Source organism: Perca flavescens, chromosome 21 (genome assembly GCF_004354835.1).
Source record: "Perca flavescens isolate YP-PL-M2 chromosome 21, PFLA_1.0, whole genome shotgun sequence".
NCBI lineage: Eukaryota > Metazoa > Chordata > Actinopteri > Perciformes > Percidae > Perca > Perca flavescens.
The window spans coordinates 11,132,856-11,160,760 of record NC_041351.1 but is presented as its reverse complement, the minus strand read 5'-3'; the positions used below and the strand labels follow the sequence as shown (position 1 = coordinate 11,160,760).

At 40.2% G+C, this 27,905-nt stretch overlaps 1 protein-coding gene across 1 annotated transcript; it reads right to left on the bottom strand.

Annotated features, from left to right (window-relative positions):
• Positions 1 to 174: 174 nt before the first annotated feature.
• Positions 175 to 27,905, bottom strand: cpxm2 (carboxypeptidase X (M14 family), member 2). Its single transcript, XM_028568671.1, has 14 exons — positions 27,318 to 27,905; positions 24,028 to 24,129; positions 19,207 to 19,316; positions 16,548 to 16,687; positions 12,139 to 12,223; positions 10,809 to 10,959; positions 10,022 to 10,110; positions 6,780 to 6,903; positions 6,416 to 6,612; positions 5,771 to 5,950; positions 4,720 to 5,017; positions 4,248 to 4,387; positions 3,616 to 3,715; positions 175 to 1,025 (listed from the first exon to the last, which is right to left on the bottom strand). The coding sequence occupies exons 1-14, from the start codon at positions 27,598 to 27,600 to the stop codon at positions 769 to 771; spliced, it is 2,256 nt and encodes a 751-aa protein (XP_028424472.1). The 5' UTR covers positions 27,601 to 27,905; the 3' UTR covers positions 175 to 768.

Genomic DNA, 27,905 nt, shown 5'->3' with positions numbered 1-27,905 from the left:
CATGAAATTATAAGGGAATTACAAACCCACATAAAAGTAACCCTTGAACCATTTTGAAGTGTGCACTGTATGAAAGGTGCTATACAAATCAAGCTTGATTGATTGATGAGTGCTTACCATGAATAAAATCCACACACTTCCACATTGGCAATTACACAATTTCAATTTGTTCAAACATAGTTTAATAACTTGCCACAGGTAAAGTGTATAAAACAAACTAATCAATGACACACAAAAAGGTCACTGAGTCAACATGTTCTTTTAAAGGACCGGAAATTGTACAAGTGCAGATAATAAAGCTTTCGTAATGGTTTACATAACAGTGTTATATAAGTTAATAAGTATGTACATAATGGCCATTCCTCACAGTGGTTAAAATTAATCGCTTGGGTAGATTCCTCATCTGTAACATTTATTTCAATTTTCTTTATTTAAAAAAATAAGTTCTAATGTGATTATATTCTTTCAGTATTTATAGTTGATGGAATGATTGTCTTAATAATAACATAGTAAAAAAATAAATTGAAAAAGGCATTATACGTTATATATTACTTAGCCTTTGACCGAATTAAATACAGTGAATACAAAGAAAGGTTGAGATGACAAGAGTGAACCAAACAAAACCAAACAAAACATCCCGTTTAAATTAATCCACATTTTCAATCTTCAAACACTAATTCCACTGACAGCACTCTGATAGAGGTCTTTGGAGTTGACCCCAGTCTGATCAGAGAAGATGTTTGTTTTTAATTCTTCCTCATTCAGTCATTACGTTCCCATGCGTCTCTCTCTGGTCCTACGAGCTTGGAGCTCCCTGACGGGCAATCTGATGGGCTGCTTGTTGAATTTTTCCATTATTTCTTTGATTCGTGACAGGTTGGTGCGGCTGATGATGAAGTTGCAGGTGGTGGCGCCCATTTCGTAGCCCACCTCGCACTTCTTACTGGTGAGGCTGTAGCCCTCAGCCCTGGCTGTTACTCTGTACTCTCCAGGGTTCAGCAAGCGCCAGTAATCACCATCAGAAGCTGAAAACACACACAAGACCCTTTCACACATGCACTGAAACCCTGCACTTATCTAGACATTACTCAGAGGAGCTGTATGTGAGAACGCAAATGTCCTAAGTTGGACATTAAACTGACTTTACAGTGCCAGCTCCCTACTATAAAGTCTACGTAATGTCCGATTGAGCCCATGTGTGAATAGAGCAGGTTATTGTCCAGAGAATTCTCAGTGAGCGAGTGGGCGTGTTTGATGACATTTCTACCATGTGGCTGGTGCAAAACCAGAAGACAACAAACATCTGAGGGTAAAGAAGAGGGGTCCTTTACACAAAGATGGCAACGAAAATGTCTAACTGGAGAGACAACGAGATTTGGGAATTTCTGTCAGTTAGTACCAACGCCAAAACTGTCAGACAAATTCAAAGAACGGCAAGATACTCCTGCACACACCCAGTGCCAACCCTCGCCTAAACCAAAGAGAGAGGGTGCGTCTGAGACTGACAATCTCCTGTTGTGTGCTACCTGTTTGAAAGGGCAACTTCGGACAATGTCCAGATCTGATTCTCCGGACATTGTCCAGACGTTATATGAGAAAACGGCTACAAACAGACAAAAAAAACAATCATTTTTGCATATACGTATGCGGTGTCTGTTGTGCTGTTGGCACAACTATTCTCTCAGGTGAACCCTTTTACTTTGGATGTTGCATGCATTTAAGGGTCCTTATAAACATTGTATTAAAGTTAAATCACAACAAGCATAACATTTACAGTTACACATTATTTGTGCAAAAGCAGCAATATGCAAATCTTGTCCTAGAAAGCTGAATTTAAAGAGCCTGCTAAGCAGTTGCAAAATTAAAGCCTAAAATAAAAGTTATAGAGAGTTCTTTGTGTTCCACTTTTGAGAAGACCATGTTCTATATTCCTATTCCGATTTTTAAAAATAGCTCTGCTTTGTCATGTTGGATTTTCTTGGTCTCTCTCTGCTGAACGCTGCCTTTATGTAACCTGGGTACACAAGCATTATAACAAGTATAAAATGTATTTTCAGCCTTGGGCACACTCACAGCAAAAGACAGTGTCGCTTCCTTCCAGTCATCCAAACACCCACCTGACATGTCTGAACAACCACTGAGACAAATTAAATATGAAGGCAGGTCTGTCTTTGCTGCTGATAACAGTCCACCTAGTCTTGCTTTGCCAGACCCTCCTTCACAGCGCTGCGGAGGAAGGTCTGGCTAGTCCACACAGCATTTCGGGATGGGAGAAAAACGTGCTCTGGTTTATTGGCATTTCTTTAAACCAATCACATTCAACGCTAAGCTCCGCACGGAGAGGCTGCAAAATAGCCTCGGGAAGGAACTTGTTTTGGTGAAACGTATACTTCAAAAGTTGTTTTAGTTGTGCGAGAGAAAACTCAGATTGGGCAGATAGTCTGCTAGATCTCTCAATTTACTGTGCAGATATCTGAGGAGCAGTCAACCATAGTCCTCATAAATTGACCGGAGTTTAAAATTCCAACACAAAGAAAGCGGAAGGAAACGGACATCGGCAAAAAGACACGCATCCGGAATTTCCTGCGGCACCGGAGCAATCCTGGAAGTGGAACGTTGTGGATATACTGTAGACTACAGTCCACTCAATTGCTACATGTGGACATCTGCCATCTCACATTCAGATGGCAAAAGATAATCTAATTGTTTCCTAGAATGCTTCAATATAAAATGCTAATAAGCCAATGAATACTCACAGGGGCATAGCACAACATTCTAGGCCCTGTAGAAAGGCATTCTCTATGGGCCCCTCCCCGCTTCCACAACTATTCATTCTAGCATCTTTTTGGGCCCTGCTCACATGAGGGCCCTGGGTACTCAGTCCCATTTCCACCCCCAGTCTGACACCCCTGAATAATCAGTCTAGCAAGAACATCAACGTCTGTCCTGCCTTCTCAGCGAATACAGTTGATTCATCCAGACTAGAGCACAACTGCTTTGCTAACTTCTGTTTTTGAAGGTTCATACAGTTCCAATTTATATTCAAAGCAGCTGAAATGGTACAATTTTCAAAATAAATACCCTGAAATCTTTCCCGACTGCATCTGAGGATAACAAGATTTCTGAAAGGAAACAGTGGCTTATACTTTGTTCCAGGAATAATAAGGGCTAATGTCCTTTTGGACAGTCGATTTCACGCTCTAAGTACAAAACTACTTTGGCTTTGAAGGCTGCATTTTTTATGTATCAGCAGAAATTGCCTTGAGGACACACAATCAATAGTCAAATTCAGAGCAGGAGGCCTCAACGACACTGGCTATGACTGTAAATTGAGTCAGACTACAACCTGCTCCAGCTGCTTTTGTTTATGCTGTTTATTCCATGTTACACTGGATAACTGACTTACTGAAATCGTCATTCCCGAGGAATAATTTGAAGAGCAGTCACAGTCGAGTCAGTGCACCCTGCTGCTTTGATTGCAAAATCTAAGCTTGCTCACATAACATTACAGAGATGAAGCAATAAAATATCCACATGCCGCAAAACAGACAGCAGAAATTAACCATTAAATATTTTAAATCCTACATAAGAATCAGGTGAAATGTGATGTTGTACCTGTGCGAATATCATGGTTGATGCCCTCCACAGAGATGATGGCATTAGCTATTCCGCGCCCTTGTAGGTCCCTCACCACACCTTTAATCCCACGATGCACCTGCACATTAAAAGCATGCCCCAAGGCAACCATGTGTGAATCCAGCTCCAAGTTTACCCCATCAAAATCTACTTCATCATTTAATACAATGTATATTACATGATGTGATGCTATCATGTATAATGTATAAGCTTCACAGTTAAACATGTTTTAATATATTTCCTCCTCATCCAGCTTCAATAATAAATAAAAGTTGTGTCCCAACATGGGGCCTCTGAAGTCCACATCACTAGAGAGAATATAACGTCTTATCAAAGTACCCATGAGAATGCAGCCTTATTTTGACACGACCTTTGCAACCATGGTCATTAAAATACTCTAGAGTATGTGTGGAGTATGTGATCAGCTTGTAGAGTATTGATACATCATTTTACACTGTACTTTAGTGAGGAGATCAACAGGAAAAAATGTATATTCCATATTCCTAAAATAACTCAAATAATAAAAAGCATGTGTTTATTTGGCTCGCTTGCGTGCACATGGCTTTTCTTGCATGTATGTATAAGTTGCGGGGGCTGCTTTGCCTCTGTACCTGCTCCATGAAGACAAGAAGTGACTCGCGATTGTTCTCCCACTCCTCAGGCAGTTCGCTCTCATGTGGGAATTTGTCACAACCCACATACATCGACAGCTCAAAGCAGTTGGTGTGCAAATAGCTGAAATCATTCATACCTGCCAAGAAAGAGAAACATATTTGTAGGACAGCATCAACTTAAGTCAGCATTTTGTCACGCTCGTAGAGAAATTGTGGTGTTAATTAAGAGTGGAATGGGTTTGTATCACTTTCACTTTTGCCTTACATTGTTTGTTTGCTTTTGAATGATGCTTCAAGCTAAAACATAGACGCTTTAAAACAGCCAAAGGGGCTCAGTACTGAATATGCAGATGTGCTACTGTGTGCTAAACAAAGCTACAGCTCAAAGGATCGGAGCTGAGCAGAGAAATCCTGCATAACACAGTGTTAGGATCAGTGAGAAAACACCCGGGCAGCTATGGACACTAACTGCCAGCCGCGGTGTGCCAGGATGCTCCGTTGATGGTGCCATCCTCCTTGGCAAAATCTTCTGTGTGGCAGACCCTTCGGTTGGCAGTGGTCATTAGGCGGTGGGTGGACGCGTAGGAGAAGGCCAGCCAGCGGAAGACGTGGTCATCCGGGGTAGGGGTCTGCTCCCTGGCCACCCCTTGGGAGCGAGTTTTGTCGTACGGGAAAGTCACCACCAGTTCCCCTCCCTGGATGTTACTGCCCAGCACAAAGGGCATCTTCTCCATCCATGCTGTCAGAGCCCGTGTCTCCACAGCAACCTGCAGCGGGGACACAGGAGAGGGGAGGATAATGTAATTCACAAAATCATTTCGGTGCTGTGATTGCTAAATTAACTCCCTCATGGTAAAAACAATTTCACTGCTCTCAAGACGGAGTGATAAAGCGATCAAAAATGCTGTTCACACACTCCAATGCTGTAAACTATTTTCACAAATTTTCTGTCTGAAAAGTCAACACATTTTCATCAAGAGGCAGCAGGCTAGCTTGCATCCAATGGCTTCTGTTTGCATGTTACAATCAGGAAATTGATTTAAAAAATGTGCCTGCTGTTTGGACTCATAATTAAACCAGCCATCCTATCTCTAAGCACTGGTGGGGCCGGTCAGTGAGGCGAGCAAGGTTAGTTTTCACAGCTCCGTAAGCACAGATGGGGATCCAAGCTCTGCAGCTGCAGCAGCTATTCTGGAGGCTCTGTGTGACTCACTCGTGGCTCTCGGTAACGTCAAAACACTCGTGAGGATGAGCTTTTAATAGGTCGCTGGGTCTATTTTAGCTCACAGCCTCTTCGTCACAAATAGCAAATGCATCAGCTTCTCCCAAATTAGAAATCACTGGTATGCCCACGAGCCTGTTTTACCCTTTTTACTGTGGGATTTGTTCGTTAAAGTGGAGGCCACACGTGGCATTTCTGTAAACCATAATCTGAAAATTGCATGTCTTTACCTGTAGGGATGATGTATTATACACATTTAATAAGTTTAAAATACAATATAACAGTCAATCAGACTCACTGAAGCATTTTTGGACAGGTACCACTCTGGGACGGGCACATGGTGGTTGAACATTTTGCGAGGGATCCACTTCTTTGTCTCGGCATCCCACAGGATGGAGTTGAGATCGGGGAAGTTATGGTGAATATCTATTCCATCATTGCTCCATCGACCCAAAGACCAGCCGCTGAGCTCTGAACCCTGCGCAAAATAAGAAGAAAAAGAAACAAAGTTTGAGGGACATCCAGATAAAATGATAGTTACAACGGCAGTTCTATGATCGCAGATGGAGCCCTGTAACATGGCTCAGATGGCTTGATGGGAGGTGTGGAGTTAGGTTATCGTCACATTTTGCCTCCCTGCCATCAAAGCTCCAAAATCGATGATGTCATTGACTGTAAAGCAGCCAAGCCACAATATCAAGCAGCATGTGTTTCAGTAGGTATTTTAGAGCAGAACAGGCAGCCCATGTCCACTTATGTTATCTTATATAAAATATTCATGGTTCATCAAGACATTTCCACCAGATCGTTCAAACCAATTTCCCTGCATGCACCACGCGCTTTCTTATCAGTGACTATCAAGACTTGACCACAAATATGGTGTCGTTTTCAGCAGAGGCCAGCGTATGATATGAGGTCACTAATGGCCGCCTTGCAGACCTACCACTTCAAAGGCTTTCTCGTACCCATCGGGGTTGACAGATGGCAATAGATGGATTCTGGTCTCTTCCACCAGGTGACGTATCCGCTGGTTGCCGGATAGATACTCCAGACACATGAACTGCATCAGCAGGAGGAGCAGCTCTCGTCCCAGCACCTCATTACCATGGGAACCTGCTGTGTAACGAAACTCTGGTTCGCCTGGACATGTTCATACGAAGGGAGAGATGAGGGGGAGAAAGAGGGAGATTAAATATGCAATCTCTGTAACTACATTTGCACAACCCTCGCTCAGAGCAACGCAGTGTGATGTCTCTGATGTTATTATTGCGCATTAAATCACGTCCGGAAGCATTAAATATACTCACCAACTTCATGCTCTCCTGGGTTGTCAGAAATCTCTATGGCATACAGCTTGAGGCCGCTGTGGCTCTTTCCTATGTTATAGATCCGGGTGATGTTAGGGCACATTTCATTGACCACCTTCATAAGCTGTGGAAGGTAAATAAATAAAGCATAAGCTCTTGATATATTATATAAAGTTTGTGTTTTTGTATTTAACTGTTGGACATTTAGGAATATTTCATGTTATAGAGAAACACTTGTTTTCAGGCGCTTTAAGAACATTTTACTGCTAATACTTTCAAACAAGGAGACTACTTTTACTTATGAACAACCATGAATATAGGACTTTTACCCAAAGGCCCTGAAAAATTATTTCCTCAATGACCCTCTTAGTATGAATAATGGAGTCCTACACAAACACACAACTGTCTGCCAACATTTTGGTTATTTTGATGAGAGATTTCACTAGTAAGATGTCACATACTTCCATGCACCAATCAGGATTGAGTAACATTTGAATTAGAATCCTATGACGGCTTTTGGGTAGTTTGGTTACTGTCAATCAAACTTTTAACTTTGACTGTTGCTTATTTAGTAATGAATATTATATTCTATAGAGAAATATAAAAAATTTGAAGTCAAGTTTTCAAGTATTTGAAACTACTTTAAATGCTGGGTACTTGATGCCTCAAAATAGTACAAAATAATCTCCATGTTATTGGAAATTTCAAAAACAATATCACCAGTGCTGTTTCACAGACCTTATTTAATAACTCTAGACAGTGAAGGGGGGGGGGTGGAAAGGCAGTCAAGGTAATTATGAAGACAGGCTTGTGGAGGAGCTGATTAAAATAGCAACAACTATCATTTACCCATGTGGGCATGAGTGGAGACACAAAGAGGAAGTGCAGCAGGATAAAGACTAACAAGCTGTTAAGAAGTCTGTGTTTACTCTCTCTTCTAGCTGACCAGTCAGGATTGATGTTTTTTTTAAATTAATTCTGGTTGAATCTTGCCTTTTCCAACCAAATAAATCATTAAACAAACATTTGGTTTACAAGAAGAAGAACACTATTTTTATATAGTTTTTTATAGCCCGGGTCCGAATTTTCCTGCAAAGGTAGACGGCGCTACAGAGGACACATTCTGATGGGTCACAGATTTCGGCATAACACCAGAAAAGCCTGTGTTAGTGAGTATGCAGGTAAAAGGTAGCAGGAGATGTCTTTATGTAGGCCTAATTGTATTTTCATTTTCATTTTAGAAGTGATCTGCTGTAGTTATAGCTGATACTGGGGCAGGGCAATCAAAAAAGAAGAAGAAATGAAACGGAGAACAACTAAAAGCTAAAAGGGGAAAGTGAAAGACAATGGGAAAAATCTCAGTCACACCCGGTCGGGCTTTCAACAGATGGAGACAATTACGGGATCGTAAATGATTCAAAAACGTCCCTGAATTTCATTCATTAAAGGTGCCCTGACACACGTATTTCATTACTTTGTGGTAATGTCTGAAGTTCTACCATGGACGCTGTAACATTTTTTGTAGAAAAAATGCCTTGGTTACCTGGTTTCAAGCCATTCTAGTGTAGTATAGAAAGACTGCAGGAAGACTCAGCTCGATTGCTGCCAGTTCTCATTAATATTCAACAAGTTAAGCTGTTTGAATCTGATTGGGTAACAGCTAGCCAATGAGAGCCTGGTTGTCAGAATCCTTTACCCAGCCCAACAGGGCGAGCTAATGAATACCAGGCCAATATGTCAGACTGACCAGCTTTTGTAATTGGCCTGATTTTTCTGCTTATTTATTTTCAGTGGCTAGAGCTGACAAAGGAGGTAGCAGTTAATTTTCACATTCACAACATAACACAAACACATATGGACCTAACATATTTTAAAAAATGCAAGTAAAAACGGTTTTGTATAGCAGGGCACCTTTAAATAACTTTAGATTGTGCGATGTGGTTGTACATCAGTAGCCAACATTAAATTACGTTCTCCTTCAATTTAGCGCAGACGTTTTATTCCTTTTTGTCTGTGTTTGTGTTGGCCTATTATTTTCTTGTCCCCCTGTATTTGTATAAAGCTTCCTTTAGGTTTCATGACATGCGCTATATTAATCAAAGTTATTATTACGTTGGTTGCTACAACAAACTCTTATTGCTTTGGCTCGTGACACAGTGACAGTGATACCTATATAGCTCACAATACATTCAAAGTAAGCTAAGTTACCTTATGCAACACTTAAAAATGCAACGATGCATCTGTAACATACTCTCTTATTGTAAATGAATGATTATCTGTCTGAGCAAAACATTCATCGCAACTATATGACCTCCCCATAATGCTAACTCCTAGACATTTACGACAGCAAGTGTGGTAAAAACACTACCGCTTTTGTCCAAAGAGGCAGCATATAGCCACTTTAAACTAATGTTCTTATTAAAGAGAAGCTTCTTGGCCAGGATGTGCCAGGGTAATGGTAAGGTAATATATTATCTGCCTCTTCTTTCCACCTATTTTATTATATCTTTCAACTGTCCTCACTCTGACACTCTGTCGTCTTTTCACTCCTCTCATGGGACATGTACTTTATTTCCACTTTGAAGTTCTGGCACAGAACTATTTAAACTACTGTTGATAAGGGTGAGATACGAGTTTACCTGAGTGCATGTAGAAAAGAAATGTCAAGGCTTTAGGAGCTGAGTTTTAAAAATAGTCCTTCCTTTCTTTGCAAAGGTCCATTGAGGATGGACACCCTGCGTGACACACATTACACAGAAAAATAGAAGAAAAAAAACAGTCACCAGGGGAACAAAAGCTTTACAATGAGCCATACGTTCAGAGCACTAATTGGAGTTCATTTTGGGTCATAACAGCAGTTTAGGACACCTGTAATCGAATGTTTGGCAGAGGGGAGCTGCTACATTACAGACAATTGCGATTCACAGCACTTGTACCTTCACAACCACTCAGTCACAGTGTAATCCGTGACAAAAACAGCTGTCCTCCTTCTTGGTACAAACCGGCTACTGTTCATGACAACTATATGAATAAGTAATGACACAACCCAGGAGATGCTTAATGCATTTTCATGTGGCTGCCAGCGCTCACTTCATTTGTTACTGCACACTTTGTTCTCGCAAAGGACACAACTTGTCTGGTGTTGGCTCGCAGTCACACAAGATGTTTTATTGCTCCATGCTCTGGCGTCTTTGAATAAGCAGGCGGCTGATGTCTGTTGTTTTCTGTTCACTGTGACTCACCTGCCTCATTTCTTTATAGCTGTGGTGTCTGAAGTCCAAGTCGTCTGTCGTTATGACTTCATTGCGTCGGTGGTAGTAATTATTTGGATCTGTGAGGAATCAGAAAAGATATAAAGGAGTTGGATGAGTTATTTTATTTGCAATGATACCAAAGGAAAGGAATGATCAGTCGTGTTAGGTGGGTCCAGACTATGGGCACCTTTCATCCTTTCCTGCAGTTTAGGTCGAGTTCAGCCAACTTACAAATGGAGCTTAAGCGAATGTTCTTTAAGGACGACGACTTAAACATAATCACTTCTCACTCCCCTGAATGGATCCGCTGTTGAGGTGTTCACTTTAGTCTTAACCAATCAGAAGTGGCCATGAAATTCACGAGCCAATCACTGCACGACATCCCTGTTTTAAACCTGTCTCTCTCTCTGCTGCTCAGTTGTCATTTCAGGATACGAGCACCACCCTCTTCCACCCCTGCTCCTCCGGTCTTCGCCCCTCACGGCTCCTTCAACATTTTTATTTAAGGTGTTTAAATGTGTGACCTTGCTGTGCAAAGCTTTCATTGGGACAATTGTTTGTATTTTGGATACAGAGATGCTGTCCTTTCAACAATGGCATCAGATCCAAAAGTGCTTACTGTATTACTGTATAATTGTCTTTCTGAGAGCGTGAATGCTGTATTTTGTAGTTCTGTGTGTCTGAACTAGTCCCCAATCCTGAATCAACCTGATATTTCTACCCTCCAGCGGCAGGGACTATTCATGTGTCTGCTTTGTCCATATAAACCCGTCACCTGGCATAGGACAGCCAAGGATCTCCACTCTCATACAGATACTGCCACTGGGAAACCATGAGCGAGGGTTGACTCGGATGTATCGGCCGATCACTGGTGCAGGAAAGATATTCCGGACTGGGATCTCCTTTTCCCTGTTGCCAATGAAGATCTACTAAAGCAAACACATTCATACAAATGGTGAAAAAAGGACAGGATTTTATTTATTTTTTTGCAAAGTGAACCTTGGTTGATTTTAGATATTTTATTACATTCATTACTATAGTGTATTTGTCATGGACAAAGCCTTTTGATCAACGGTTGTAAGTTAGCTTAGAATGTCATTGTCCCTGACAAGATGTTTAAAGATAGAATTACAAACACACCATGTATAAAGAACAGAACATACAGCAGATGTTGAAGAAGCTTTTGGAAATGGAATAAATTCAGTGAGAACATGCACAGGACAATTAGTTTCTATGCTTTGGTCCACAAAACCCTAGAGCAAACACACATTCACACACCTGTAGAATGTGATTAATCCTTGATACCACCAGGAGTTTATTGTAAATTTTAACACCTGTAGAACATGATTAAACCTTGATACCACCGGGAGTTTATTGTAAATTTGAACACCCACCATTCTAAATCTTCTCTGCACCTTTTGGCATTTTGCAAGACAGTTTGGCATTTGGCATAAAAGGTGTGCGAGTGGGTGAGCGGGAAGCTTGTAGCTTGTCGACTAAATGAATGTAGGGGCATTATCTCCCACATCTATGACATCACCAGCCAAGGGAGTGTAGAGTTACACCAAAATGTCATTAGCTGGGACGTGAACTGCAGTGGGGAGCAGCGAGGATATCATTTTCCTCAAAAACATAATCTGATCTGCATGCTCATTGATAATAGGATTATTAATATTGTTATACTTTTACAGGCCGAATGCATCAGTGATCAGTTGCTGCTTTAGTTTGTTGTCAATAAATTCCCATCTATTCAATTACATCAAGTGCTGAGACTGTAAGTCTGACAATGAGCCAGAATCAGACTCCCATCTGCTTGAGGATCATCAGTATTTACTACTGCCTCCCAGCTCATTAAGCTTGGAAATAAGCAGAGATGTAAATCTTCCTCTGTAATGACTGTCAGACAAGAATTCATTTTTCTATTATGCTCCAGTCAACAAGGGACACACGAAACAAGTCTCGTTAAGAAGCTAGTTTACGCAGGGAAAGAGTAACAATGCTTGAGCTCAAAAGTTATTATCACACTGTTAAGTGTGATAATAATTGCCTACTTTGTGGATATTTGTCAGGAGAAACTGGTTTTAAATGTCATGATTGTTACTCACCAAGTCCTTGGAGCCGTTCTTCAGTGTTATCCAGGTGTGACTATCATTGCTCACCATCACCTTATACAAGGTCACCCAATCGCTCCTGTTAGTGTAAGAAAATCAGGGCATGAGAGGAAGAAAAGAAATATCCTATCAGGCTGAATTCAATGCAAATGAGGTGACTGTGAGGAAGTCGCTCAGCACATACTCGAACACGCTTCGTTCTCACAGGATAGAAGTCTGTTTAAAAGTAGCACAATGGAAGAGGAGGTGAAATAATTTATATTAGTAGTATTTACTTATATCAAGTGTCACTTGAGCCTCTTATTGCTTAAAGTTTTGAAACATGAGCAACAGTGAAGTTTGTCACGCAGATGAATTTCATTTTAACTGGGTCGAGTTTTACGAATACGTTGGCCAGATGATCAGAGTGAATTTCCATTTTGTTTCACTTCATTCATTCATTCATTTATTCATTTGAATCGCTGAACAAATCAGAAATGTTGGTGGTGATTCAGGGGTCTAGGACCAGGATAACAGTGCTCTGGATTATTTATGTGAGTGATGCATGAGTCATGAATTCGAAAAAACACAGTAAATGTTAAAGGAATAGTTTGACTTCTTGGAAAATGCACTTTCTTAGATGAGAAGATTGATACCGCTACCACGTCTGTACGTTAAATATGACACTACATATAAACGTCAACTGAATAAACAACCTTAAGGCCCTGACACACCAACCCGATAATCGGCCGTCTGGCGAGGTCGGTGACTCAAGTCTGTTTAGTGTGTTCAGTGCCGTCGTCCGTCGGAGGGGCCGTCAGCCTTCATTTTGGCCGACCTGACTTGCTGGGTTGGAGAGCGGGCAGGACTCAACGACCAATCTGATTGGTGGAGTGCTAACCCGGAAATGGCGAGCGGAATGAGTGACGAACGCCTCTCAAAATCTGACAAAAATCTTTTAAACTGACCTTTGTCAATCTGAAATGAAGACAGATTCAGCAACTGTATGGCCTGTTTCTCGCTTAAAATGTTTTCAGAAACACGTTTCAGTGAACTATTTTCGTAAAATATGAGATCGTATTTCGAACAAGCCGCCATTATCGGTCAGCTGGAGAAGCAAGACCCACGTGATGCGTTTGTAATTTTCGTTTTTCATTTTTTTGTATTACGTCTCGTGCACGCGCAGAACTTACGCTCAAGTCGGTGTCACTTTGGTGTGTTCCAAGGCACTTTTTGGACCTCGGGGAGCCGACTGATCAGTCCGACTGCCTTTTCTGCCGACAGTCGGGTTGATGTGTCAGGGCCTTTAAACTTCTCAAATTAGCATTTAATGTAGAACAATATAATAAATAATGTAGCTATGACAAAAAAAATGCAGACTTAATAATCACTGTGATAGATTACAAATATCAAGCTAAGTTAAAAGTTAAAAAGAGATTTTCATAACAAGTGGTGATAAATGGAAAGAAATGACTGTCTGGTACAGAATGTTGTAGTTTAGGAGCTAAACACACTGGTATTGTCCATTTAAAAAGTATCTTAGGTAGAACACAGAGAGGTAACACATCACAATAATACGATGCTTTTATGTCTGTCTGCAAAAACACTTCACAGGTGATTTAATGTCCCATCACGCCAGACAGAGCTCTACCCATGTGAGCAGTAGGTCGGTTGATAGTGACTTCCATGCTTCTGGATAAAGGCATCAGTGCTGAGCTGGTCCAGCCTGGTAAGAATTCCCAGTTCTGCTAATTAGAGCGCTGTTGTAGACAGAAACCCCGGAGCTGACACCGCAGACAGTTACATGCCCTACAGAGCTAATTGCGGGAGAAATTCTGTCTCGGGCATCGGTGTCTTCCGCGCCCTCAGATAGTGCTATGTCCTAGAAGGAAAATTACCAACACAGCCTGATAAAGTATCTCCCAATGCTCTACTACACAGCAGTTTTCAGAAGTCTGCGCCTATCCTTTCCAATTAAGAAGTACAAAGGCCAAACATTTTCAAATATTATTACGGAGCAAAGTCAGAGTAGGTAGATGGTAGGGAAAAATGTGAACAAAAGCATGTGTTGGTTTTCTTGGTGGCTATAGGACCCTGGTTAAATGCAAATACAACTTCTCACTTTAGTTTATCAAGGCTGCTTTCTAAGAAGGCATATTTTATTTTAAGTTTCCTATTTGAAAATGCTACTGCCAAAGCCATTATGACAAAATACTATTTACTGTAGGCAACACACACCTATACAGTGGGGAGGAGTTTTCTGTATTGTTCTCCGACACACACACACACACACACACACACACACACACACACACACACAATTCTCTGAGAGTTCAGAGGGGATTCTTAAGAGCTCATGGAATCAAGTATGTACTGTACAGTATGCGAGCATAAGTGTCACACACTAAAACTCACATACTGGGTTAATTTTTCCCATTACCAAATGATTAAAAGAGAAAAACAAACAAATGTGCCACGTCATAGGGTCAGTAGTTGCTGTTATAATATATTCTGGCTCTTTTTAATAAGCCTTTGTTCTCACCCATACTGGGTAAAGTTTGGGTACTGGATAAAGTGTAGTCAAATATTTGACCATGGAATTTTTAGCATCAGAAAAGGTGTTACTCTACAATTATACATGATTGTACATCTTTTAACTTAATCTTAAAAACAACCTACTCTGGCACAGTAATTGAAGCGAAGAGATGCATATCTGGGTTCTAAATTTTGAGTAAATGTCTTCATACTCAAAAAAGATGCGGCAGGCTTATGTACAGATGAGCTGAGGCTGAGGCTAACAGCACACAGCAGACACATAGCAGACTCTTCCCATGTTGTAGTCACTATACACTTACAGTAAATATAATTAAAGTGTTAAAATGTGTGCAGTTCAAATCCCTACTTGTTATATCATTCTTGTCTCCCTCATCTGAGTGGATTGAACAAGCTTACAGTGCAGTAAAAAACACTTCTCCTGTGTTATTTTTAAAATGCACTGCCCTTTTAAGAGAGATGAAAGAATGAGGCTGTACTACAATCAATCAAACTCATAAATCCTTAATCCCACAGTGAAGGGATCAGAAAAGAAAAGGGCAAACGCCAGTGAAGGTTCTACGCCATGTGGACAAGATTGAAAAGCTTGTTTTGTTTATATTTGGGCAGTAAAATTTTCCAGTTGGGTTTACAGGAAAATCCAAGACTCATTTAGAATTCTGAAACAATTATTGCTGTCTGTCTGCTTCTAGTTTTCATTTCATATGTAATTACATTTTTGGCTGCTTACTGTGTTAGGATTTTTATAGCCATGTTATCTCAACAACTATTGGATAGATTGCCATGAAATTTGGTCCACACTTTCATGTCCCATCAGTCTCAACTGTACTTTGGTGCTAATTGCCAATTGTTAGCATGCTGACATGCTACACTAAGATGATGAACATGGTAAACATTATATTTGCTAAACGTTGGCATGTTAGCATCATCATTGTGAGCATTTTAGCATGCTGGCATTAGCTCAAAGCACTGCTGTGTTTACAGTAAGTACAGCCTCACAGAGCTGTACGAGCATGTTTGTACACTCTGTCTCTGACTTATAGAAACTTCATGATGCCAACCTGTGCTTTAAATGAACTTCTAATATAAGTATGTCATATCACTAATAAAAAACAGTGGTAGCAAAATGCAGGTTTTGTTCTACAAAAATGAGTGTCCTCTAATGCAGGGGTCTTCAACATTTTTGAAGCCAAGGACCCCTTAACTGCAAGAGAGACAGAGCAGGGACCCCCTACTACATAATGTATTAAATTAAGTTGCATATTAAACTGGGCCTACAATAATGTGTGAGCAGCCATAAAGCCTTTCTACATACCCTTTTAGAGCTTACAATACTAAGCTATTAAAATAATTGTTGTTACAGTGAATCCTTAGGATGAACTGTATCTGTGGGTGGCTACCTTAGTGACTAACTATAGGCCAGTAAGCTTATAATCAGTGTGTTTTTTTTCTTCACAAATAGGCTGATTTATATTTGCTAATAATTTGTTGGATTCATGGTAAGACATTTTCATCTTTGAAAAAACTTTCAAAAGTTGCAAAGAAACAAGTTAGACTGTGTGGGAGTTTTTTTGCAACTTTTGACTTACTTTTCCCCCTTCGACGCACCTGTCTCTATAATGAAAAACTTTTAAAAAATTAACACTGAGGACCCCCTAGGTGTCCCACACCCCCTGTTAAAGATCCCTGCTCTAATGGTTAAAAACTAACTTCAAACAGACATCACTAGATATCACTTGATTTAAGGCAATTTAGAGAACTGGCATGAAATCCATCCCCCAGAATTATCCTTTAACGTTAGCTTGGACAAGAAAATCCTCATTCTCAACCATGTGCAACTCTCCATTCGTGTCTGTAGGGTTCCTACTCACGACCAGAGGGAGCTTCTGCCTTGTGTGATGACCCCTGTAAACTTAGTCAGCCTCCTGGCGTCCACCTCGAACCACTGCAGTGGGTCATCTCTGCCAGCGCACCAGGCCCCGTCATAGAGGTCATCTTCATAAAGGCCAGCCTGCGGTCCAGAAAACAGCCGTGTAGAGCATAACTTTATCCCAGATGTCCATGTGGTAACACAGACACGCAATCTATGTTTGGTGCAACACACTGACTAGTAATGCTGACCACCTCCGCTTTGCTTGCATTTGTGAAATATTTATTAAAGGTCACTGTGTTGACAGTCAAGGCTGAGATGTTTAGATTTTAACCTCTGAATCTAAAATATGCTGTCAAGATAAGAATCAGCTTAGCTGCGGTAGATCAATGTTTATTTTACCATGATAAAGGCAGCACTGTAAATGTTATAAAACAGGCTACATCACTCAAAGCAGCCTGGATCATACTTAATGGAGTGAACAAGGGAAAAACAAAGCCAGTGAAGTTGAGATACGGGAATGATTGCAGGACACATCTGCGATACAGGGCTGAGCATTGAAAAAGCCATCTGAGCTATTTTCCGTTTCCCAGAATTCAACAGTTTTGGTGTACGTGCTACTGATGGATCACAAGGACACATTTTCTGGACCATTGCTCAGTTCAACAGCTGAAAATGTTAAACTAATTATAATGCTACACCCTCTATGAAGCCCATACTCTACCAGTTGACACTGTTGGCTCAGAGCAAGCTGTGTGAACAGTCACACACATGCTGTGTGTGTCCTTCATCTTCTTTATCCAACTGCTAAGATTATGATGACATACTGCACTGTAAAAGCTGAGTGCATGCTATCACTGTCTCTTTATCATGACTGTCAAGTCTCTTGAAGTACACCACTCAAATAATGTCAAGAAGAATGTGACTTGACATTTTTCCGTACAAATGTACATTAAGTTAGGATTGGAATGGGTGTGAAACAGAGTGAAGATCTGAAAAATTTATGAATTATATTAGGTTAATACTCAACATCACTGTCTAATTAATTATAAAGTGTTTACATTACATTAAAAGTATTTTATCAAAGTCAAACATGAAGAAAGTTAGGGATTTAGAATTAGTCCTGTACATATGAACTTGCCTCAGAGAAAAACTGGATTTCTGGAAGAATGTATCTAAGTTTGAATTATAACTCTGTAAACCAACATGTACACATCTCCCAAATCTGAAAGTTGTGTGGCTCTGTGCTTGAAACAAGCTGTGAGGTCTATCCAACTTCCTGTCAGGATGCAGGTTTGAAATGGAAAAGACAAAAATGTGTTCAGAGAGAAAGAAAACTAAGGGATACCCATACTTTTATTTACATGCTGCTAGAAGAAGCATGTTCCAGCCATAAGAAGTAAGTGTCCAGCTGCCTTGAACCAAATCCTGAAGCAAAAATGTATGCCTAGGTTTACTGTTGAATGATATGTAATGATTCTGCAAGTAAATAGGCCTACTTCTGCCAAGGAGGTTCTGTTTTATGTACCATTTCTCTGTCAGTTAGCAGAATATCTAATAAAAAAAAGAAAAAATAACGTTAACAGATTTGAATTAATATGAATGTCATGGAACAGGTGATTATATTTGGTACCAATTCAGATCCAGGTGCAGACCCAGGACCTTTCATTACTTAAATGAAAACAATCTGGCACATGATGTATCCCATAATTGTCTGTAACTATATGTATTTTGCTGCAGGATAAGGATATAGTAAGTTTAACTTTCCAAACACTTCTATTACAATTATTACAAATTTAGACGGTGTTAAGCGATGTCTAGCATTTCAATTGTTCATGTTTCACAGCCAGTATGCATCTCCAAATATGAAAAAAGGAAAGTTAAATTCCTCACATCACATAACTTTTGGTGTCTGGAATCAAACAAACTGTAGCAGCTACAAAAAGTGGAGAAATGGCTACATGAGCTACATGGCCTGACCATGATTCAACAGGCAACATCTGCTTTCTATGTTTTTCTCATGATTTACAGATAATTGTTCTCTATAATGGACACTACTGTATCTGCCCCTCTATGATTCTTGAGAGGCACTCACATACACAGGGGTGCATACACACCACACCAAACAACACATCCTTTGTTTTGTTGATTTCCTGACACATAATGCCTTGTCGTCTCGTGCGGATTAAGAGCATGTGTGCGTGTTGCATTAATTGTGTGGATTCAGAGCAGTGCAGCCTGAAGTAGAAGAAGCGCGCTGCAGACTGTACACATGCTAATACCCTCAAAGCACAGCTTGCACTAACAGGAAATTCCTCTTTTCCCAGATACCAATCTTTTTGTTAGTCTTGGGGATGTGCCCCTGGTACGATGGCAACACTATCACTTTCTCTGTTGAGTTGCAGCTGCGAGCTCATGATAATGTCATCCGCATTTAACTGAACAAAAGCGAGGTATCGCAGGCGACATCTTTCCACGGAGCTTGAACATGAACTTAAACTGATTCTAAAATTAAAAGATGAAAGGTGAAATTGTATAATGCAAGTCCCAACATTTTTGGTACGATTACCCAAGCTTATAACACTGAAGCGGCTTTGAGTCTTTGAAAAGCGCTTTAAATAAATTCAATTTATTATTATTAATTTACATTTCCATCTCACCTGAATGTTAAGTCGACCTCTGTGTGCACCAAGGCCGTAACGTTTCGTAGTTGAAGCATGAAGCTGGAAATCATCAATCTTCAATGTCTCCAGTCCCATGGGAGGGCATTCTGGGTAACGAGAGTGACAAATTAGCCTGTGTTTTCTGCACAGTACAGTATAGCTCCTTGACTCAACAGTAATAAGCTAATTTAGACTTTTCACAGTGAGCTGAAATGTGTGAACCAAACGAAGACAGCAGCTGCACTCTGTGTCTTTACTGAGAAGATAATAGGTGCTCTACACTGCAAACATAACCGACACAACACACATAGTGAACAAGGAACAGTTTAATAAAGGTTCAAATTAAAGCAGAATGTGATTGTGATAGCGACCATTATCAGTGTTGCTGTTTCTTCATTCTGCCTCCAAACCAAACACTTACAACAATTACTCAAAATGCAAAACTCATTACATCTTGAGTTATTGTTGTCAAAGCATGTGTCCTTTGCAGCTAATTTGATCACCTGTAGGAACAAATCAGGAAAAGTTCATTTTCACACTTCTGTCTGTAAACAACTCATTTTCTCCAAACCTGGAAAATCAAACTACAAAAGGTGATTATGTGTGAAGAAAATGGAGCTTAACAGCCTGACAGAGGCTTTGATGTCTAAACTGCTATAAATTTCAAAATGTGTCAATCTTCATGAATGATTAATGACTGTACACTATGAACACTTTCTTTTTCTAATTTTGCAATGCACGCCTATCACAGCCATCTAACTGCACAATGAATACATAATTAAATTGGTGAAATGGAATATCATGAAAGGGCAAAAATGGGAAATTGCAGCAGCTACAAACCTGTCAAGCATGAGGTATTGGTAAAAAAATTAATAAATAAATAAGAAGGTCTATTCTCATATTGTTGATCACCTACATTTACTTAATGCATGCCCACTCTATGCTGAAACACTGGTACACATGCTAGACTGAGAGGGTTCTTGGTGCCAGTGCTGTTAGCAGATATTGGATAAGCTGACAAACGGGTCAAAATAATAAAAAAGTTGTGTGATCCTTCAAGACCTTTTGCGCAACATAGTTCCCTTAGAGCACTCTTGCACTTTTAAATTGCTCTTCCAAAAAGTTGTGGGACAGATAGTTAAAAAAGAAAAGAAATTAAAGCAGCAGAGGCTGATTTATCTTGACTTTTGATTCGCAATTTCCCATAAAGCAACCTGATACTGCCTTTTTGTTTCACCCTCCCTGCCCAATAAACTCCACTGTGTTTCAAATTCTATGCCCTTGGGTTTATAATGCAGGATGTCTGGTTTTTTTTGAGTCTCCAAGCCCACACTCAAATAACCCTGATGACATCACTATGACCTCATCAGGGTTATTTGAGTTATCTTCTCAGACCTGTCAGACCTAACTAATGTAGATGATGATACTACTGATACTGTGCAGGCATCCTCCCAGCCCAGACCACAGGACATGAGAGATCTTCAATGCAATGAGTCCCATATTTCTTACATGTATCTTTACCGGCAGTGCTGATGATGGCAATAAGTCATCGATATGACAAATCATCTTGTAATTAACTCCTTGAGTATGGCAATTATCCAGTAACACTGACTGATGCCACAGCAATGGTTTGGCAGGCATGCAGCTGTCTTCAAGGCACTATTTTAGAAAAACACAGTCCTTAAAAAGAGAAAACTGCACATCACTTAAGAATGTTTTCATTTGCTGCTGGAGGGAGTTTGCCGTTCATTTGAACAAATGCCTGTCTTTAAGTGATTGCAGAAACTGAGTTGGTGTTCACTAAATAGAGCTCTTTGTGTGAGATTGGCTCATCCTTTACACTACAATGGATAACAGCCAGTGAGTGCTAAATGGGAAAATCAAGGTTGATGTGTGAAATTCCAGCTGCCCAACGGCTCTTTGGGTCAGATCATGCTGTTTGCAGACTTGCCCGGATCACAGCGATAGAATTTCAAAGCAAGAATTGTGCACTGATCTGTTTGTACATGCAGCATATGCTGCACATGTTGGTGTCATACAGCAAATGAACACCCAGAAGTGTAATAGGCACAAAGAAGACAAAGACATTTTTTTAAAGAAATACTGTGTCTTAGACTTTTGCTTTTACAGGATGTATGCATTCTGTACTGCATTAGTTTTTGACCCATAAATGAAGCTGCCTTTGCATTGTATATAACTGTTCCAGCAGCCTGATATGTCTGAGACACTGGAGACCGTCAATCACATGAACCAGGATTTGTTAAGAAGCCAGAGAAAAAGATGATCAGCATCCAAAATCCACACATGCATGAGGCAATTTATGTTTGGTGCATTAAGCAAACATAGCTTGAGAGCAAATTAATGCATGCTATAAAACTGAGGTGTAAAAGTTGATTAACAAGTCACTGGTAAGACCAGTTAGTGTAGTATTCACAGTAATTCTATACAGCAATAAAACATACGTGTTGATCTACTTGTGACCCTGTATTCCTATATTTAAAATAGTATCAGACACATACTGTAAGGCCACAGGCTTTCTGAATGGAGTGAACATATTAGGGACAAACCAGCCCTCTAAGCAGGGTGCCTGCCATGTTGCAAAGCCCTAAATCATTATCCTCATCTGAATGCAATCCTTTGCAAGATGACCCACACAGGAACACAGCATTTGGCATTAACAATATTGTTTAATATTAACATCTGGTGGTACAGTATTGAAATATGTTATGTGTATGATTCATTCACATTATCATGTTTATCTACTGTAAGTTTTAAACTGCTTTCATCAAGGAAATATACCAACAGAAGTGGTGTCCTGTAAGCTTAAAGGTCCCATGACATGGTGCTCTTTGGATGCTTTTATATAGACCTTAGTGGTCCACTAATACTGTATCTGGAGTCTCTTTCCCGAAATTTAGCCTTGGTGCAGAATTACAGCCACTAGAGCCAGTCCCACAATGAGCTTTCCTTAGTATGTGCCATTTCTGTGTCTTTAGCTATTGAGGAGGAGGAGGGGGGCTTGACCAACTGCCACTTTGCTCGTTTGACAGCCATGATGTCTCTCTCTAAATATGGTAAAGAAATGGTAATTGCAGGATATCAGCACATTGAATTTCCATGTTGCCCAAAAACGTGGAAGTCTGAACAACTTTTCTGGCTATGCACCCAGCAAACAACTTTCAATTGAATGAATCGGTTGCCATATTGGAACACTTTTCAATTCATAATGCATGTGTAATTGGGACTGCAAGTAGGAAATGACAAACATGTCTTGTGGTGAGGTTACTTACTTACTTGTGATAAAACCATTGAAATGTTTATCCGTGAAATTCTGCAAAATAGGTTATAGTCCTGACTTAGCATTGTCAGTTGTATGCTGATATCTATCTAGAGTTTAAAAAACATTAGCTAACGTTAGCCACCATAAGCTACTGGTCATACCTGACCAAAACACCAAATCTCCTCAGTGTATTTCATTATTGATTGTGGGTTCAGCTTTTAATTTGTAAGAAGAAGATTGTATTATTTCTTCTTTCAAAGGTTCATGGTCTCGCTTTAACAACACATTGTGACATACTGTACTTAACCCCCAAATCATCATTGTACATCAACCCAGGATACAATTTTGACTTTTCTACAGCCTCTGTGACTGCGCAGATGTGACAAACTGTTATCTGAGCAGAAACATCTTGTTTCAACACATTTCTGTCCAACGGGAATAATGAATGAGCCGTTGAGACATCCGCTGAATCAAACTTTGAAATACCTCGCTGGTCTCAGACCACAGTTTAATGAATTCCCTATTGTTTTGGTATGTGTGGACGTGGCAGGCACTGAGGTTCTGCTACACCTCCAGCAGTGGCCGGTGTCAGAATGCATAATTAAAAGTTTTGAGGCTGAACGATTTCTGAAACATTAATGCAGCTCTTGATATATAGAAAGTGTATCATTTTTTACATTTAACATAAATCAGCTGCAACCAGAAGATTCTGAAACAAAGTTGGAAAACAGATTGGTGTTGAGTCAAAGTTTCAGCCATGAAAACTGAAACATGATTTTGGGAGCCTGAGCCTTCACGATCTTGACTGCCTGGGCTTCTTGGTGCCAGGCGTGTCGGCATGGAGTTACCATTTTCCAACACACATGAATATCCAACTTTCTGCTCCCATTCTCGAGTGCCAAACTAAAAATGGCAACCTTTCTGTCTGTCTCAGTAAGTTACTTACAATAGCTTCAACATAAACACATAAATTCACAGTTGGCTACCACAGCCTCTCTTAATCTCCAAGAATTATTAAATACAGCTTCCCGTTATGCTAGAAATGTCTGACACTGTGTAAATAAGTTTAATCAGGGCAATATCACCACGTTCAGAGCTGTGGAAAGTCTGAGGTCAAAGCACATGTGCTTTGCCCTAAATCACGCTCTCAGTCGAGCGAGTTTAATCTGTCATCAGACATGACAGGAAAGCTACTGGGGCATCCTGGCTTCAGTTTAGCAAATATACCATGATCCATGGAAACCAAACACAATGCTTCATATTCAAAGACGACATCAGTGCCTCTGTGGCTTGACTCCACTTCTGAGAGTATCATCTTATGTTGCCAGACTTTTCCTCTGAGGGAAAATATGTTCTCTGAAAAGCTCTTCCCCTTTCCAAAATATTTGTCATCTCTGAGAGAGTTTGTTTTTCTTTTCCCATCCTAACGGCTCCCGTGAAAGTTAAGAAAAGATCCATGCACATCGGAGAGAAGATGAATTTTCATGAGATCATAAATTTCCCATAACAAGTGAGAGTGTCACCGGTTGTTCACTCACCCTCTTTTATCGAGTTGTATTGTCCTTCTCCCTCTGAGATGCTGTTTGGGGTTTTCAGGGCGCTTTTCTTGTTCTTCTCAGCCTTTTTGTTGGCTGTTTTTACTGAGGAAGGAAACGACATTAATGCGGGAACAGAAATAAAACTTTTTCTCCATTTGTTTTGACAGGTCCAATTACATTTAAAACTCATGAATCATTGTTGTTAAAGGGAGTGTTCGCACAGGACAAAACTTTGGCTGGATTCAGCCCTACACACATGGATAGAGTCAGAATTGGGTCCTGAACCAAGAGACACTCTTTGGGCACAGAATTAGAAAACATACTTTAAATAAACTCTATTGCTCCTACATTCAATAGCAGTATGTCTCCCACTCACAAGGGCTAAGCAGATGCTCGTTTAAGATATTTAATACAGTAATACAATGTACAGTGTAAGATCACTGCTTCAAGGTTCAAATCAGTCACAGGGGCAGGGAGTCATGGAAGGGAGGCGTGTGCCTTTTATCAGACTGAGTGTCAGGTCAGGATAGGCCCCACGTGATAACAATCCTTCACACATCTGAAAGTCTTTATCCTCATTCTGGGGACAGGGTAAATCCTCAACAACGCTCCGAGCTGCATATGTGGTTCAGCGTAACATATGATCATTTAGACGTTGGTGAGGTACAGACAATGTTCATGCCAGTAACACAATAAACACAACAAGTAAATGTCCTGTATTTAAAATTCTACTTAAGTTACACCACAAGTTTTAGAGTTTTAAGGTTTTGTAAGGAAGCAACAAAAACAGCACTGCAATGTTTTTCATCTGTTCCCTGTTTCTCCACGTTTTGGACCCGTGCAACCATTATGTAATGCTTTCAGATCAGTTGAAAGTCTAATCCAAAGTTATTAGATCATTTAAAACATGTATTAGGTTTTACCCAACAACAGGCTTTTGATATGTGCGTAAAAAAATCTCCGAAATGGAAAAAATCAAGAACCGGCAGCCCAAAACTGTACTAAAAGCTGCAATAAATTAATTTTGTGTTTTTAGTTATATTTGTTTATGTATTCACTTTGGGGCAGCAGAACACAGTAGGCCTACTGACAATTTAAAAGTTGTTATGGCAAACATGTTAGAAAGCAAATGAAATAAAAATGTATTCATTGCCAAAAGTTATTATGATGAAGATTAATAATTTTATTTCGGTTAACATACAGTACATGAAAGAAAGAAATATTTTCCACAATTTGCTAGCGTATCGAACCAAAAAAGGAATAGGCTGAAGCCAAGGCTTAGTAATTTCACATTTTTATCAAATTACTTCATAACCCTTAATTATTTTAGATTTTAAAGCTTTTTTGAAACTTAACAGAGACGTACACATCATTAAGTTCATTCCATAATTTAACCCCAAAACTGAAAAACATAGATTTTACATTAGTCCTCACTTCACCAACTTCAAAGATAGAGAACCGTTTTAAATTATAATTACATTCTCTTAATAATAATTTAAAAAAATGAATACACACAGGAAGGCCATTGTTCACAACTCGTAAAAAGTATTTCCAAAGGTTTTAAATATACAAAATCTGGAAATTATTATAAAGATTATAAAGATTAGTGCAGCTTTAAAGGAACACGCCAACTTATTGTGACTTTAGCTCATTCACCGTATCCCCCAGAGTTAGATAAGTCCATACATATCTTCCTCATCTCCGTGCGTGTCATAACTCTGTCTGGCGCACCCACCGCTAGCCTAGCTTAGCACAGATCCTGGAGGTAACCGGCTCCATCTAGCCTACTGCTCCCAATAATTGACGTAATAACGGCAACATCTGCTCGCAGCACACGAGAAGCCCCGTGGTGAGGAGCAGAGAGTAACAACAGTGCTTTTCAGGTGTTGCGCTAGTCGATTAGTCGACTAATCGGTTGTTTTGGTCTTAGTCAACTTAGATTTCTTTAGTCGATTAGTCATGTTTTATGCTTTTTTCATGCTGAATGACTTATTTCCAAGAAATGTACGAGCACATCTCTGGTAAAGACAAAAATTAAAGTGGTGCTTTTGCATGACTCTTTGCGGAGAAACTCAGATTTACAGATCTGTCGATTAAATCAACTAATCAATTAGTCGATACAATTGAATGAGCGTTAGTTGACTAAGAATTTCTTCAATCGAGCACAGCCCTACAGCACACTGTCAACATGTAATTAAGTCCTGGCAGTAAGTATTCACTGGCCTCTAAAAAACAACAATATATGTTGTTAATACGATGCAGTGTGATGGAGATAAAACGAACAACTCTCATCAAAGGTAAGCAGTGACTTCTTCATATTTCACTGTTATCATATTCCTGCTCTATTCCCATCTGCAGCAGGTATTCCTGCTGAGACACGTGAAGCCAGATGCCTGAAACATGAGGTCACTGTTGATACAGCTGCTCTAAATTATCTGCCACCAACCAACTGAAAGCCCTCACGCCTGTTACTGTCCTCCAATCACCTGGCAGGATCTCAAACATACCTACAAACCTGCTACTGCATGTGCTGAGAGTCCTAAACAGAGAGCTTTAAGCTGTACATTTCTATGTACAGCACTGCTGTGTCACACTGCTGTTGGAAAAATGTGGATTTCACATGTGTTCTGGCCCCTAAATGCAATGCAGTCCTGACCTCTGCAGTGGGTTAATCCTGCTGAAGCCACACAGAAACATGGCTCTGATCTATGCGTGAGGGGGAGAGGGAAGAAGACTACCTGAGGTCATAGTTATTGTTTTTTCTCTGCATATTCATCACCATGTGAATTGAATTGAATTGAAGTCTGAGAAAACGTAACTTTCTAAATATTACCTGCAACTTTCAACTCTGATCTTTCAGTTTAACTAAAACGTTCACTGTAAAAGCATCATCCGATACAAAAAGCCACAGAACAGGAGGTTTTTTTTTATGAAATTTGTGTTTTACCGTTTAATCCCAAAGCACATCCTTACTAATTCTATTTTCACTTTTATTTTATTAAAATATTAATCACAACTTACCGGATAAAACTTAATTTTAATTGATTAAATGAACTTAATGATGATACACTGTCATCTATAGTGGCAACACTGACTTATAATGTCACTTTAAAAGTTTCAGCAGAACTTTAGTTTTTTTACTAAACTCTACTGTATTGCTGATTGGTTGCCCATGGCACTGTGAGGATGATTTTGTGAAGGACTTCTAAAAAAAGAATGACATTTTACTACTACTACTACTTAGAAAAGCAACACTTTCTCAAGTTGTCCTTCTAAAGAGATGCTTTTACCTGATTTTACATCAGCTCTGTTGTTTTCCATCTGCGTGCTGCTTTCTGCTTTTCCCTTGGGCACTTTCTTGGCAGGCTTTTGGCTGGGGTGCACAAGCCTGTCAGGTATCGAGGCCACAGGCTTCTCCAGCACTTGGACCTGGTTATACTGCTCTCTTGTCAGCAGCTCCTGCATGTAGTAATCCTCATCCTCACCGGCAGAGCCTTGGCTGAGGTCTGCAAGCCCCACGAGGAGTCCCAGCAGAGCCAGGGGGGTTAGGAGGCATAGGCGCTGTCTTGTCATGACCCAGGGGATTAGCTCCAGCTGTGAGTCCTGATGCCGTCTCCAAAGGAGCCTGCTGCTGCTGCCGGTCTGCGTCCCATCAACTGCTCCCCTTCCTCTCTCTTCCCACTCCAACGCGGAGAGTTCACAAAGTTCTCAGAGCGCTCCAAGTCACTGACGAAAGCAGCGGAGCCAGAGGGTCCATGGACGCCTTAGTCTGGGAAAAATGCAGTGAGGGAGGGAGAACGACAGAGAGCAGGAGATGAGGGAGAGGAGAGGGAAGAGGCAGGGAGACAGACAGCACCGTTCTCTCCTTTAGATGCTGG

Coding starts and splice junctions, on each gene's coding strand:
- cpxm2 (XM_028568671.1), bottom strand. CDS start 27,600: ATGACAAGACAGCGCCTATGCCTCCTAACCCCCCTGGCTCTGCTGGGA. Junction 10,960..12,138: donor AGAACGGCTCCAAGGACTTG/GTGAGTAACAAT, acceptor TTGCTTTAGTAG/ATCTTCATTGGCAACAGGGA. Junction 6,904..10,021: donor GCTATAAAGAAATGAGGCAG/GTGAGTCACAGT, acceptor TACCTTCCACAG/CTTATGAAGGTGGTCAATGA.